A 15,454-nucleotide genomic window follows, 5' to 3' on the forward strand; every position below is an offset into this window, starting at 1 on the left:
GCCTTAAGGCTGCAGATTTTCTATACTATTTTGAGGACTCAAAAATTAAGGAACTTCATATCCATAGGTGAATATTTACCTCCTCGGCTTTTATTAGAATCAGTTACTTTTCCCTAGGTTCATACTATGAATTTTTAAACATTTCATCCCAAGCCCCATTGAGTCACATCCCTCCCCCAAATAAAATCTACCCTAGATTTAGACAACAGTCTTTGAAAATATACACAAATGAATTTTTTCCAGTCAGGCTTGGTGATGTTGAGAAAGCATTCTGGCCATTAATAAGCCAGACTAACTTACATTGTGAGTAATTAGCTGATGAGGCATGTTTTTCTTTTGACATGATTCATCACAGTGTGTTTTTTAAGGTAACTGAAGAACTCAGAGTAAACTTGGGAAAATGTGTTTACCAGCTGTTTCTAGGTGGTAACTAGCATCTTGACAATTTTCCCAAAATATTTTTCTTTAACAAGGACTCCTCTTCTCAATCTGGTTTGATTATTCCCATAGTTTTCTAAAGAGAAAATGGCATCAACTTAAACATCTTTCCTCCTTGATTTACCATTTATTTAACTTTAACTTTTAGAGATGCTTAGCCTTTAATAGAGTCTTACTACTGAAATATTACTATAAGTACAAGTTAAACTCATGAAGATTAATTATATTTAGGCAAACTTTCAAAATGATGATTGAAGAAGGATATATGAACTTTGAAGTTGTGTAAGCAACTGACATTACCTATTACTGAGACCTGAAATTTAAAGTGTTCTAAGATAGAATTATAAAATGTCCTCTAAAACGACCAAAGAATTTACTTTTAATTGCAATAGACTAGTGCTATCTCTACTAAGTTATTTTTACCATACATTCATATTATGCTTAGCAATTATTAAGTTAAATAAATTCAGTGAGGTTCCTTGAACTGAAAAAAGGTCAATTTTGCATACTGCTATTATATATCTTTAGTATCTCTGTTATACTCCTTAATCACAAGAATGTATTCACTAGTCAATTTGTTTAGGATAAATAGCAAAAAGAAATATTTCTTGATGTTAAGAAAATGCATTTCAGAGATTCAACATTAAAACATATCTTTAAGAAAGACCTTTAACCTTGGTTTCTCATTTTAAGCTATTATCTTACCAGAGCAATGGGTTCTTTTAGTAAACACTTTTAGATCCATAGTCCTTTCCTTTGACAACAGCAAGACAAAATCTGTGAAGTCAGTCATCACACTGACCTCTGAAAACCTTTGTGCCACATCAGTCTTTACTTACACATTGTCCCAAAGAGAGATTACATGTCTTCACCCTTTTTAATACCAAATGTGAGTTTGCTTTGGAATGAAGTAACATTTTAAACGTTAAATTCTAGGTATAGGGCTGGGAGTGGAGTGGGGTGAAGAGCAGTAATCAACACACACATCATTTCTTTAGTCATATCCCTTGGAGTCGCTAGAAATGAGAATAGTGGAGGAAGGACTTTATGTTTTGGAGATATTACAGTTAGTCCAACAGTTAAGGTAAAAGCATTACTTCTGAAAAAAAATTAGAAACTTGCAAGTTCTAGTAGGTTTTGGTGTAATTTTGGAAATACTTGAACCCTGCTTCTTTCGCTGAGGAAGGAATGAACAAGCGGCTGGCGGGGATGGGGAGTCTTTGGTACCTGATCTTTTGACATTTCTGAGGATGAGTTAGTTCAGTAGAACTCTCAGAAGCTTTCCCTTTGCATATTGGAGATAAGTTTACCAGGAGAGAGAGAGAGGTAATCGATTTTTCTTCACCGAGCAATAAAGTTTTCAGTTGGGGCTCAACGTAGCAACAACGCACGTCCAAAAAAAAAAAAAAAAAAAAAAAAAAAATTAAATATTTAAGACCCGCACATGCGCACTGAACAGCATTAGAATTCTCTTTCTTTTTCTTTACAAATTGAATCCTGACCTTCCCTCCCTCCTTCCCTCCCTCCGTCGGCCGCAGGCTCAAAGCTGTGGGCTACGTCCCTTGGAAAAAGACTGTAACTGCTCTAAAAGGACCGGCTGTTTTTAAACAAGTGCACCTCTTGCTTTTCCAAAGACCAAAAGGCTCTGTTGCTATCCCTTTTCTCCCCTCCCCGGGCCCCAAACTAAGGTTTCTGCTGCTCTTGGGACAAGGATTTGGGGAAAGGGGGAGGGTGGGAGTGGGGAGAAGGGAAATCGGGCGGCAGGAGGGCCCGTTCCCGCTGGCAACTCGGCCAGCCTCCGGGGCAGCAACCACAAGCGGCTTCTGTTGGGCCGGCTCCTCGGGTCCTCGGCTTCCGCTCGCCCGGACACTTCGGGAACACCCACCGGAGTCTAGCTCCGGAGTTTCCCGGGCCCGGGGAGGCACCTGCCCCCTCGGGAGCCTCCACCCCTCCCCTTTCCCCCGAGCGGCCTGGGGCTTTCCGGCGGCCGCCTTCGGAAGTGCCACGCTCAAGGTCTTTCTCCGCCCCAGGAGAGCGGCCTGAGCCTGAGCCGGAGGCCCGGGGTGGGGGAGCCGGGCCCTGGGCAGAGCTGTTTTCTCTGCCCCAACTCCCACCTCCCCAGGTACGAAATAAAACAGAGCCCGCACATCTGAAGGGAAGGGGGCCCATGAGACCCTCCTCTGCTTGGACGGGTGTGTCACGGCTCTTGTGCTTCGCTTTAGTCCCGGGTCCTGCCCTCCCTCCTTCCCCCCCCCCCCCCCGTTCCGTGGGCCCCGCTAGACGTGCGGAGTCGGGAGGAAGGAGGAAAGTCGCATTTCCTCCCCAGCACGAACCCCCCAAAGCTGGGGGAGCTGCTGCAGCTCGGAGCTTGGAGGCCGCCCAGCCGACAGCGGCGGGGAGAACCGAGCGGGAGCTGGCACTGCCTGGCTGCCCAGCGGCTGCGGCCCGGGCCCGGCCAGGTTGGCTTCCCCCAAGCCATCTGATCCATGCGCTTTTTCCTTGGATGACCGCGAGTCACAGGGAGAGAAATCCTAGCACAGGGAGCGAAACCCTCTCTGCCCCCCCTTCCCCCTCCCCGCGCCACTTTGTTGCCCTTCCCGAAGGAGCCAAAGTCAGTTTCCAGCAACGTAAACCTGGTTCTTCCTGCCCCTAGCCCTACTTCCCCCTCTCTTCCCAGTCCCCGAAAAACTTTCGACTTCAGGGGAAAGTTAAGTTAGGCGCAGAGGAAAAGTAACGTCTTTCTCCTCTCCCCCCATTATTCCCAGAGACCCAGGGCCGGGGATACAGGGAGAAAAGCCGGGCCATGAAGCTGCCCTTTTACAACGCCAGCAGGAGCTGCCACAGGGAGCTGCCCCTGGACTAGCAGCGCCGCCATCATGCAGCTCCCCTTCTGCCCAGACGCACACGCATTCCGTGCTCCCCCCCTTCCCCTCCCCCACCCCGCCTTCTCTAGTGCGGGGAGTCCCATCCCCCGCTGCCAGCACACCCTTATCCGGACTCGACCCGTTCGGCAGAGGACCCTCTGGGGCCTCCGGCTAGGAGTGCGAAGACCCGAGCCTGGGGGCTGGAAGGGGGCGGGGGCCGGCGTGTGAGCGAAGTGGGAAACTCTTATATAACTTTGGGAATTGACTGAGCCGCTTTAGGGCAGGACTTGCAAAAGGGGAAAGAGGCCGCACCGATTCTCTCCATTTGGAGGGACCCGTTAGGGATTTCAGAACAATGGGAACTGGATAGGCTTGAGTTATCGCAATTGCCCAGAGTTATTTTCTGATCTGGTGATCTCCAGCTCTGCCTTTCTAGCCCTGTACAGATAAACAGGTGGAAAAAGGAAAGTGCCGAACAGGGAAGATAGTGTCACTGTTTGGAAAGTTTTCCTGCAGTCCCGAGAGTCCAATGTTAGGTTTCTTCTGTCGGTCCAGCTAGTCCTCTCCCCTCCGCTCTCTGTCCTGTCTTGTCCGCTACCCTCGCTTCCACTCTCTCCTCTCCCCCTCCCCTCTCCCATCTCCTCTCCTCCCCTCCTTTCCTCTCCCCGTCTCTTCTGTTCTTTCTTTCCTGTCCTCTTCTTCCCTCTCTTCCCTCGTCTCTTCTTCCCCCTCTTCCCTCGTCTCTTCTTTCCTCTTGTCCTCTCCTCTCCTTTTCCCTTCTCTGATTCTGTCCAGCTCACAACATACATAGGTTTGTGTCTTCCTTCCTTCCTTTCTTCTTTCTTTTCTCCTCCTCCTCCTCTTCTCCTCCTTTCTCCTTCTTTCTTCTCCTCCTTTCTCCTTTTTCCTTTTCTCTTTTCTTCTTCTTCTTCTTCTTCTTCTTCTTCTTCTTCTTCTTCTTCTTCTTCTTCTTCTTCTTCTTCTTCTTCTTCTTCTTCTTCTTCTTCTTCTTCTTCTTCTTCTTCTTCTTCTTCTTCTTCTTCTTCTTCTTCTTCTTCTTCTTCTTCTTCTTCTTCTTCTTCTTCTTCTTCTTCTTCTTCTTCTTCTTCTTCTTTTTCCTCCTCCTCCTCCTTCTTCCCCTCCTCCTCCGTCTCCTTCTTTCTTCTTTTCCTTCTTCTCCTCCTCCTCTTCCTCCTCCTTCTTGTCTCTGTCTTTGTTCCAGTCTTTTTCTCTCTCCCTCCCTCTCCTCCTCTCCATCTCCTCCTCCTCCTTTCTCCCCCCCCCCCATTTGTCTGTCTCTATCTCTGCCTCTGTGTGTTGATCTCTGTCCCTTTGTGTCTGTCTCTCTGTCTGAATCTCTCTTCTCCGTCACTCTTTCTCGAAAGTTTCAGATGACTTCAATGTTTTCCGACCTGGGGATGCAAGGTTTGAGTTTAGGCTGTAATAAGACATTAAAACGCTTCTGGGGTGGGGCAGGGGAGAGGAGACAACATTCACAGTAAACACCCATTCGCATTTCGAGACAGACTTTGGAAAAAATGAAACACGCGTGCGTTTTTAACAGTGCTTGCCTTTGCAGAGGGCAGAGCAATAGTTTCTCTTGCCTTCAGGCACCATCACGTTTCATGTAGACATCTGGGAACTCATAGCACACCTCTAGTACATTTCCACTAGTGCTTAGTGGAAGTTGGAAGCGAAATTATTCGGTTAGAGATCCACGTGAATATGAACTTTTTTGGAGGTTGTAAATAATGACTTCAATCGCGAGTTTTGGGAAAGAAAAAAAACCTGTACAGGTACATTCCTCTATCTGTTCATCTCTAGTTAGCCACGTTTGTCCCCATCTCTAAAACTCTGCCAACTGAGATTATCACACTTAACTAAGTAAACTTTACCTTTTAAGCACTTTTGAACGAAAGGTCTAGACAATTAAAAACAAAAGTCCTCGGCAAATTTACCCTTTGGGTGCTTGCAATCTTCTCAGATGAAATGTTTGAGCATCTTGATTTTTAGAGTGTTGCCAGACTTCCACAACATCCAGTCTGAGTCCTGTTTAAATCACATGTTTACTATCATTCATTGTGGCTTCACCACAGATACATTTTAGGACCATTATTTTGACTGTTAAGTGCCTATTCTCAATTTAAGTTGATAAACTCAGCTATGACGTGTGTGAGTCTTTCTTTAAAAAAAAAAAATCCCCTTTTTGCACGGCAAATCAAGTAATTCTTTACCATAACTTTAAAATATTTACACACAACTGTCCATTGCTTATCTGTAGTAAAGCTAAGGTATTGTTTTACTAAGCTTTAATTATTTGCAAATTTTAACCTGTGGATTAAAACTTTCACAGACTAGATTTCAACTCAGTTGATTTTTCCTAAGTTTGGATAATCTTTTGACCTACTTTTGAGAACTGTCAGTGCCAAAACAGCACCCACTATTTAAAATGCAATTTAAAATATACACAAAGCAATATTCAAGAAGTTGTATTTAGTGTATCAAAGTCCTGGGTAATAATTTTTCCTGATAAATCTGAAGGAGAAAAAAATCTTAATGTAAAAGCCACTAAAATTTTTCACGTGGGAAATACAGAACACAAGATAATAAGCCAATAGACTTTTTTTTTGAACTCATGAAACTTTTGTTTGAGAGTAAGAGAAATTATTTATAATGCTTGTTTGCTAATAAGGTGAATGAGATTTTATGCTTTTATTCCCATTCTTCTTCTGTAAATAAAGGTAAATTAAATAAATGGAATTTTAAAAATATGACTAGCATTTTACAATAAATATCAGAATCCTCCCAAATCAGGTTTTTATGAAAATACTCTTCTGGGGGAAAATTGGTTAGTAAGTGTATGTCATTTAGTATTTATTCAATTTACATTTAACATATGTAAAACCATTTAAATTTTTACTCTATATGTGGTACATACATATGAAACTCCATCTGTGGAATAAAACTCATCTAATCAACTAATCAATAAGCAACTTATTCAGCACCAACTTTGTATTAGACACAGTCCTAGGTGTTGTGTTGCAGTTTTTCCTAAATCTCATGCAGATGATAAAATATGTGAACTAATTTTATTGTCAAAACTTTTTTCTTTGGTATTGAACTATAATTGTATTTACTGGGGGCTAATTACTTTCCTTTCATTCATTATTAACTAACTTGTCAGGTGACACTTAAGTATAGTGGAAAGTAGTCAATTGAAAAACAGTTATATAACTTTTATCAGTTAACTGGCTGTTGAGTATACAGTCTTTCTTGACCAAAGAAGTTCTATATGTGAACTATCTTTGTTTTACATTTGTATTTCCCAACACTTAAACTTTTAAACATATAGAGATCACTTTATATTGTAATTTTTGTATTTAATTTCCTATCCCTTTCTTTTAGAAAAAAATGTTAGAATAAACAAACACAAGTATTTCTGTATTTCCAAGTTAAGTATCTAACCCATTAATACTATAATGCAATTTCTCTAGGGAAATAGTTTAATATACTGACATTTTTCAGAGTGTCATGTTTATAGTCTATAATAGAAATTTAAAAATATTAACAAGTTTTATTGTTGAACTCAGAATTTCAACTTTATAGAATTTTTCTACTTAACATAGCCTATAGGAATGATTGTGAGAGAAAGCCTTTTTATTCCCATAGTTTTAAATAATTTCAGGATTTTTTTTTAAAGTAGAAGGTTAATGTTTTCCCAAGCAAATATTAAAAAAAGGATGGACTGAATTAGCATAGTGTTTGTTTAAGATCTGAAACCCAACATGAAAAGTTTTAATTTTAAATATTTTTTTTCTTTTTCAGAATGCAACAAGGAACTGAAATAGGATTACAATAATGGTTACTTTGAAACCTTAATTATGATATTCATTGCTATGTTTGTTTCCCACCTACATCTCTATATGGAACAGGGAGTCATTTGACTTTTTTTAGGGGCCTGTTCCTTTAGGGATATTAAGAGGTTCATTGTGAAACAAGCCTGGGAGCTGCATAAACTTATGCAGTGTACCACTCTATTCTAACTGGGGAAGCTAAAAGGGGAGAGGAGTGCACCTGCTCTGAGGGCGGCAGGTGCACAGCTGAACACATTTACCCCCTTCACTGTTTTCTATTGCCAATACATTTACTATACTCCCTGGAGAACTGCATGCAATCTCAGTGTCTTTCCAGGACAGAGAAGAGATATCAAAGATCTTCAAGATAGACTTATCCCAGATATAAAGAGTGAAAGGAAAAAAAAAGAGCACTTCTTTTCTATAGCAGGAGAAATATCAAGAGATTTCCTATGCCCCCTTACTTAAAGAGAGCTGAGGCTACATTTCATAGCAGGTAGAATTATCATTGGAAATAGAGGGTAACTACAGAAAGTATTTGTTTCAATAATTCATCTTTTCAATAAAATATTTGCTAGATTGTTTTGGGAGTCAGGGCAACCTACAGGTGGTTGGTTTAAGATTTTTTTTTTTAATTGGAGTTAAGAGTTGAGGTTATTTGAACTAAAGAAGTCTTACATAAGAATAACTTGGTAAAAATAATTGAATGAAGATTCATTCTTTTAAAAAAGGACTTAGACCTTTTTCTTCCCCATATTTTTTTTCTTCTTTTACAAAAAGTTATGTACTCAGGATTTAAAAGAAATATTAAACATGAAGAAACAGTAAATTTAAAGACTAATAGGAGCTAGTCATGGAAATTCAGGTATTTTTTTAAAAACTCCATCTTCATTTTCTCTTGGAACTGTCCAAATACTTAAAAAAAAAAACCCACCCACCCTTCCATGCACTTTATATAATCAAAGAATATAGAGCGATTACTTTGACTTACAAGGATCTGGGCTTATAAAAGGTGCTATTTTTGAAAGGGATCCTGAGCATTGAATTAAGTCCTTAGAAGAGAAAACTTGGCTTGAGAAGCCGGTTTCGACGTCATGATGACTTGGGTTCGAGGGTCAAGCATCCATACATTCTCAGCACCCATAGCCAACTCTTTAGGACTAAAAATTGCAGGCTAGGTGCCAACTTGCGTTGGTAGATGGAATTCCAAATTCTTAAAAAGCAATTAACAACTTAGTGACATATGTGACATCCCTTCGGTTCAGGCTGCAAGGATTCGGGCACTTGATCTAACTCTTACACTGAGCATGCAGTTAATTTGTCACCTGCCCTCATATGTGTTTTCGGAGGCACAGGGGGCTTTCCCCCCATCGCTTGATTGACCGTGCATGCAGAAGTCAGGAAATCACCGCCAAGCTTGGCTCTATTTTGCAGGCAACCCTCTAACTGTCCGCAAACGTCCATGCCTTCACGCCCTTTTCTCAGGGTAGGGAGGGACATCCCTCAGTGACTGAGCTCCTTCGCATCCTCTTTAGCCTAAGTCATTCTAGCAGATTGGGGGGAAATCCTAGCTCCTTCAGTGTTGACTACCTAAGTAAAGGGTAGAGAGTGGAGTTCCCCTTTGAATGAGGCTGCTTTTCTTCCCCGTGCCCAGGACGGGGTGAGCTTATGCTCACTTAGGCTAGTGTGGAAGTGGGTGGGCGAACTCCCCACCTGAGACGTACGCCGGACGTGGCGGAACCAAAGAAGTCTCCTCTGTGGCGTCAGAGCCCACTTTGGTCCCGAATTGCCCGAAGGCTCAGCTCGTTCCGTTTCCGGCAGGTTGCCCCGGAGACTGGGGAACACAAACTTGCCCACACCGTCTGGAGCTGAGTGGGCAGAGCCTGAGGTCCCCAAGAAGAGGAGCCGGAAAGCAATTGAACCCGAGATTCGAGATAGTGAAGAGAAGCAAAAGGCACCATGAGCCAGAGGCAGGTGCTCCAAGGTATGCCCCACCTGGGGGGGCTGTTATTGGAGGGAGAGGACGGAAGGGGGACGCAGGAAGAACAGGGTCAGACATTGGGGGGGTTTCCTGACATTCACAGCCTGTGGAAAAGGTCCAGAGAAGAAGGAGGGGTGAGAGAAACAAGGTGGAGAGGGGTACGGAAAGTTTTTGTGGAGGGGCTTTCGGGGACGGAGAAAAGATGAAGGGGAGGGACGGGACAGGAAAAAGTTGAGGAGGAGATGCTGGGGATGGCAATAGGAAAAAGATTGGAGGGGGGATAATGGGGGCAGGGATAGGAACTATTGGGGGACTGGCTGAGACAGGGAAAGTAGAGGGAGGGATTTGGGACAGGGATAGGAAAAAATTGGGGAGTAGCATGAGAGATTGAAAAATATTTGGAAAAGGGTAGAGAGAGATGAGGGAAAGTAGCGGAGGCGGGGGCGGGGAGCTAGGGCAAGGGAAAAATTGATGAAGACGGAAAAAGAGAGGGGTAGGCATTCAGAAGTACCCGTATGGCCCCACCCCCCAGCCCCTCAGTCTCTGCTCTTTGCTCTCTTGTAGTGTTCGAACAGTACCAGAAAGCTCGGACTCAGTTCGTGCAGATGGTGGCAGAGTTGGCGACCAGACCTCAAAACATCGAGACACTGCAAAATGCGGGTGAGTTATAGACGACTTCATCCCAGTCCGCAAGCCTTCTCCCCCGATTACTGCCCTGAGACTGGATCGAGTCCCATCTACCTGCTCTGCTTGCTATCTCTACGTATACATACTGAGTTTAATTTCTCTATTTTCTTCCTCCTCTTCTTCTTCTTCCTCATTCTTCCTCCTCTTCTTCTTCATCTTCTTCCTCATTCTTCTTCTTCTTCTTCTTCTTCTTCTTCTTCTTCTTCTTCTTCTTCTTCTTCTTCTTCTTCTTCTTCTTCTTCTTCTTCTTCTTCTTCTTCTTCTTCTTCTTCTTCTTCTTCTTCTTCTTCTTCTTCTTCTTCTTCTTCTTCTTCTTCTTCTTCTCTTTCTCTCTCTCTCTCTCTCCCTCCCTCCCTCCCCCCCTCTCTCTCTCTCTCTCTCCCTCCCTCCCCCCCTCTCTCTCTCTCTCCCTCCCTCCCCCCCTCTCTCTCTCCCTCCCTCCCCCCCCCTCTCTCTCTTCCCCCCCCCTCTCTCTGTCTCTCTCTCTGTGGGTGGAAAGTTGCCTCTGAAATTTCCCAATTCTGATGCCTTATTAGGTTTAAGGAACTCCAAATCCAAAGATTTAACACAGAAAAGGGCATTCAAGATTTTTTTCAGTCATTAGGTTAGACTTCCAGTCACACCTTAAAGATCACTTAATAGGTGCGGAGGGAACTGGCTGCAAGTTAGTTTCAAAAAATTGCTCTTATCCAGACTAGACACTCAGAACATATTTGGACTTAACAGTCTTTTCTTCTTTTGACCATCCCTGGCTTTTCACCGAAAAAAATATTCCAAAGTAGTTGACCTTTTGTTTATCTTCCTATTTTATAGAAGAAGAAAGGGCACAAGCAAGCGGATATTCACTTAAAAGATTCCGAATATTTAAAAGAATAAGTCTAGTGAGATTCTGGCATCATTCCATCTTCCTTTCTCTTTCCCATGTTCCCACAGAATCCATCATGCCCTAAATACTATAGATTATATTACAGAATCTATAGGCTTCTTCTAAAAGTTATAGTTATTGGGCATTGAAATTATGTGAGAACCTAGTGGTAGACAAGCCTGTCTTTGTACTCCTGTAGACTGAAGATAACCTCACTTGACATCTGGGTGTTCTGAAATAATTGACTCTTAAAACTTGAAAAAGATGTGCATTTCTTTTAGGGATATTTATTTATTTTAAGGATATTTCTAGTTAAACACTCATTTTTTTTTTTTTCCCTGAAAAGAGGTCAAAGAAAACATTGATAGTGTAAGAAGCTTGTGTAATTACCAGACTTCCCTACCCCGCCTTAGATAACTTCCTTCTATCCCTGGGACTTTTCTTTTTTTTATTCTCATTTGAGATACCTGTGGGGGGGGAAGTCTTGGAGAGTCTTGCATTGAAACCTTTTGTTCTCTGTCTAGTGCATGTTAGCTTTGTTTCTCCAACTAAATAGTAGGATGCTGGGGGTTGGGGAGTAGTGGAGAGTAACTTCTATTGCTTTTGCATCCCTTTCTTTACTGGGCTGTAGAAGGTCTGCACAAGAAATGTTCCACGACATGATGGATTTAAATTTTTACAGGCACATGTCACCTTATTTAAATATAATTTAGTTTTCAGTCACTCCATTCAATGTTCCCCCAGCCTTTGGGTATGGCCACTTACTAATGAAAATTAATTTAGGAAAATGTTTTTTCTTTTTTTTTTTATTTTATAATTATAAAAACATTTTTTGACAGTACACATGCATGAGTAATATTAACTTTAGCATAATCTTATTTTGCAAACAACAAAGTGGTATCTGATGGTTGAATGAGGAAGTGATTGAACATTATGGTTTTAAATAAGATTGGTAGTTATAAATACATTAGCATCATGTTAGGTGTGCTATAACTGCCTTTAAACGCTGCTTATATAGTAGAGGTAGATTGCCTTTGGCTATTACAGGCTTAAAAACATTTAAGGTAAGGTATCCAATAGATTATTACAGAGTTTAATGAATCCCAATAGTTAGGCCAAGAGAATTTATAGCATATCTGAGACAAATAAAACATCAAATGACTGTCAATTTTTATTTATTCAGGATTTACTTATGCTGGTAGAGAAAAGAATAAAATTAATGTTTAAAGATTATTGTGTAGAAATGAAATACTATTGATTTATGTTTCTTGTATTCTTAGAATGTACTTGGGTTTTTCTGAAGTATTTATCTTCTACAGATGGTTTTCAAATTTCAAATGTAATACTTTAAATATAAAATTAGTAAAGAAAATATTCCTTTTTATTTAGTCTTAAAAAATCCCAAACTCTTGTTATAGAAACTTCTATCATGATTAGTTGACAATATTATTGAATTTATTACAGTCTTTTTACTTAAGTAGTATGGATTTAAACAATTTTCAAATGTCACTTGAGTCTTGGTGTTGGTATCCACAGTCATTATGCTTTACCAATATAATTTTTTGACTTACTAACATAATTCATTTAACATTACTTAAAGACTTTTAATTATTTTAAATATTCTCAGATTTATTGAGGTTTTAAAATAAAAGCAACATAATTTATACTTAAAATCCAAACAAGAAAAATGTTAAGTAATTCTAATTCCTTATACATTTTCTATTGAGATATTATATGAGAATTGTTTTTTCCCATTAAAAAAAAAATTTCAATGTGGCAATCCTGATTGGAAATGCATAAAAAACATTAAACTTTCTGTAAGAGGCAAGTAGAATCCTTGCATTTTAGGCCAACTTCAAACATAAGAAATATATGACCTTGGGGAAATTATTTATCCAAGGAGAGGATGCTGTTTTCTTGCTATTCTCATGCCATTCTTATATGAGAAATGCATTTTGTAATTCAAATTACATACACACACGTTGCTATTAGTAATAAGCATTCTTTAATTGAGAAGAACTGTGGTATATTGGAAAGGTTGATGGCCTGGCATGAGGAAGATCATAGATTCAGAGTTCTACTTTTTCTGTTCTTTGGCTTTTTGATCCTGGTCTAGTCCTCTGAGCTCTCGTTGCTCTAAGCCCTTTTTTGAGACTAGAAGCTTCTGGTAGAGAAAATTTCCTCATCTGAATCACAAATCCAATCCCTACCCTTATAATTTAATTGGAATTCTTTATTTGATGACAATTAAATTGGAATTTTTGCTTTTTTTTTTTTTTTTGGTGACTTGGCTTTGTGCATGTAATTAATCTCTTAATACATCTGGAAGCCCTGCAAATATGTATTCAGTAATATCTGGACAAAAATAACTCCAGTGTCACTACTTAAGAGATTTTGCCAAGCTTTGTTCCCTTATTATGTGTGAATGCAAATCTACTTTCTTAATTTTACATGTTTGTGAAGTGTGAATCCCTAGCATTTCTTTCAACAGCTTCCTTTGCATTTTTCATTTCCAACTTACTCTAACATGACTATTCTTCTAAATAATCAGTAGAGATAACTTATTGTCATGTACAATAGTTGCGGAATTTCTAAAACTGGGAGCAGCAAGTTGTTATAAAAGAAAAAAAAAAAAGAAACATAAGGCACACAGTTCCTAGCATGTTGGCATACAAAGTCATGAATGTTTGGTAGTCTGTATTTAAACTACTAAACCAATAAAAACTCTAGGAGAATTATTTTAAAACCACTTACTAATATGAAATAACTGTGTACTTAATTATGGTCTTAGAGGGAAAGCAGGGAATACCTTTAAAATGTATTTTATACATCAAACTTAACATAATAAAATAATAAAGTGAATTGAAAACCAGATTCACACTTTGTATAGGAGGAAGGGAATAAGAAAATATCATCATGACTTTTAAAGCCAATGTCTACCTATAGGTAACATGGTACATTGAGGTAATTACTTGGGTAACTCTGCCCCCCCCAAAAAAAAAAGGTAAAGAAAAATAAAGTTTGCTTTTAGGACAAAGAAACTCCAGCTCCCAGCCTAATTTATATGGATTGGCTGTCTAGACTATCCAAATAAATAAAACCAAATTAACAAATATTTATTGAATCTCTATTTTGTATTCTAAGTACTGTAGGGGATATTAATAAAGAAATATTCATTGTACTTGGCACAGTAATTGCTAAATAGCTGACATTTATAGAGTGTTTTTTCTCTAATAGCCCTGTGCTGTGGGGTGTGCAAGGGTTATTACTCTCATTTTATGCAAAACTGAATCTTAGAAAGGACAAGGGATTCATCTGAAATCACAAAGATAGTAGGAAACACCATAGTCAGAATCTGAACTCCAAATTCTGACACAAAATAACTCAAATGCTTAAAAAACTCCATTAGGATTGTAAAATTGGTTACTTTATTTGAATACTTTAAAGTAATGATTGTTGCAAGCAGGACATCATTCTTGTCTGTCCCTTGACTTTAAAGTCATTACTTTTGGTTTTAAAAATGAATAAAAGGAAGATATTGTGATTAACAATATTTTGATGGGAGAACATTTTCCCTTCCCCACTTCCCCCACTAATAGGATATTTTTCAAATATACTGTTATCTGTCATGATAGTACTAGCTATCCCCTAAAACACTAAATCTTAAAATAATAATAATAATAATAGTAAAGCAACTTCAATAAAATAAAACCAATGTCATTTAATTTTTTACTTTTACATTGAGAAATGCTGCAATTTAAAAATAATTGAAACACTATTTTTATAACAAATAGAGTTTTCAAATTATAGTATCTTGGGTGAAAAATGGGAAGACATATTTTGGGAAAACATGAATTATAATATATTCCAGGTTGGATCACTCAACTGGTATCTTTCTTTTTCTAGGCCAAATGAACTTAACTTGGAGAGATTTCACTGTTTTTCTATAAAGTATTCATTGGTTTTTAAAAAGATGTCATTTGCTTTGTGAAAGATAATGAAGTTTGATAGTCACTATGATTGCCCACAGACTCTACAAGGGTATAAAAATGCATAAGCATAGACCATTATTTTTCTTTATCTGGATCAGGATTATTCATGGCAGCAAACAGCATTTTAATTTCTGAAGCTCATGTCTCCAGTTTAACATTCTATTCTTAGTGATGCTAGAAATATCACAAAAGTTTCTGACTTTTACTCTCACATTCAATCTTCTCTGTTTCATGAGTTTTTTAAAGGTTTGTTTTAAGCAGACCAGTCTTGCCTCGGGTTTAAGTTAAATTTGACATGTACTTAGCAAATATTGAAATGTTTTTTTTTTAAATTCACACACACACACACACACACACACACCTTGTCAAAACCTGTTTATTTAACAACTTACATTTCTCCTATCCAGCAGAAAGTTTCCTTTAGTAATTTTTTTCCTATTTTAGAGAAAATTTTAAAAATATTTTAAATCTTTTACACAAGCAAAGAAAAAATTCTTAACTATCCAAGTTATATTCTATAAAAACTCAGAATAGGAAAAAAGGTCAACAAAGGGAGAATAAGTTGATGAAATCTTGTAAATAAATTAAAGAGGATAGAAAATTTGTAAATTGTAGTTTCAAGATTGAACCTTGATGCTTTTGGTTTTACTAAATAATTTCAAGGAGATTGTATAACATGAAGTTAATTGTATATAAAATAAAGTTATACAATATAATGTGTTAAATATCCCAAACATTAAACAATCCTTTTCATAGCTCTCTTATAAATGTGG

At 39.1% G+C, this 15,454-nt stretch overlaps 1 protein-coding gene across 1 annotated transcript in view; it reads left to right on the forward strand.

The window, feature by feature from the left end:
* Positions 1–2,286: 2,286 nt before the first annotated feature.
* SPAG6 (sperm associated antigen 6) overlaps positions 2,287–15,454 on the forward strand; it is an 83,879-nt gene continuing 70,711 nt past the window's right edge. Inside the window, exons 1-3 of the mRNA XM_074266907.1 lie at positions 2,287–2,560; positions 8,978–9,140; positions 9,702–9,797. Coding sequence (XP_074123008.1) covers positions 9,116–9,140; positions 9,702–9,797 — 121 coding nt within the window. The 5' untranslated portion in view covers positions 2,287–2,560; positions 8,978–9,115. The remainder of the gene's footprint in view (positions 2,561–8,977; positions 9,141–9,701; positions 9,798–15,454) is intronic.

This window comes from Sminthopsis crassicaudata, chromosome 5 (assembly GCF_048593235.1).
Source record: "Sminthopsis crassicaudata isolate SCR6 chromosome 5, ASM4859323v1, whole genome shotgun sequence".
In the NCBI taxonomy this organism is placed as follows: Eukaryota; Metazoa; Chordata; class Mammalia; order Dasyuromorphia; family Dasyuridae; genus Sminthopsis; species Sminthopsis crassicaudata.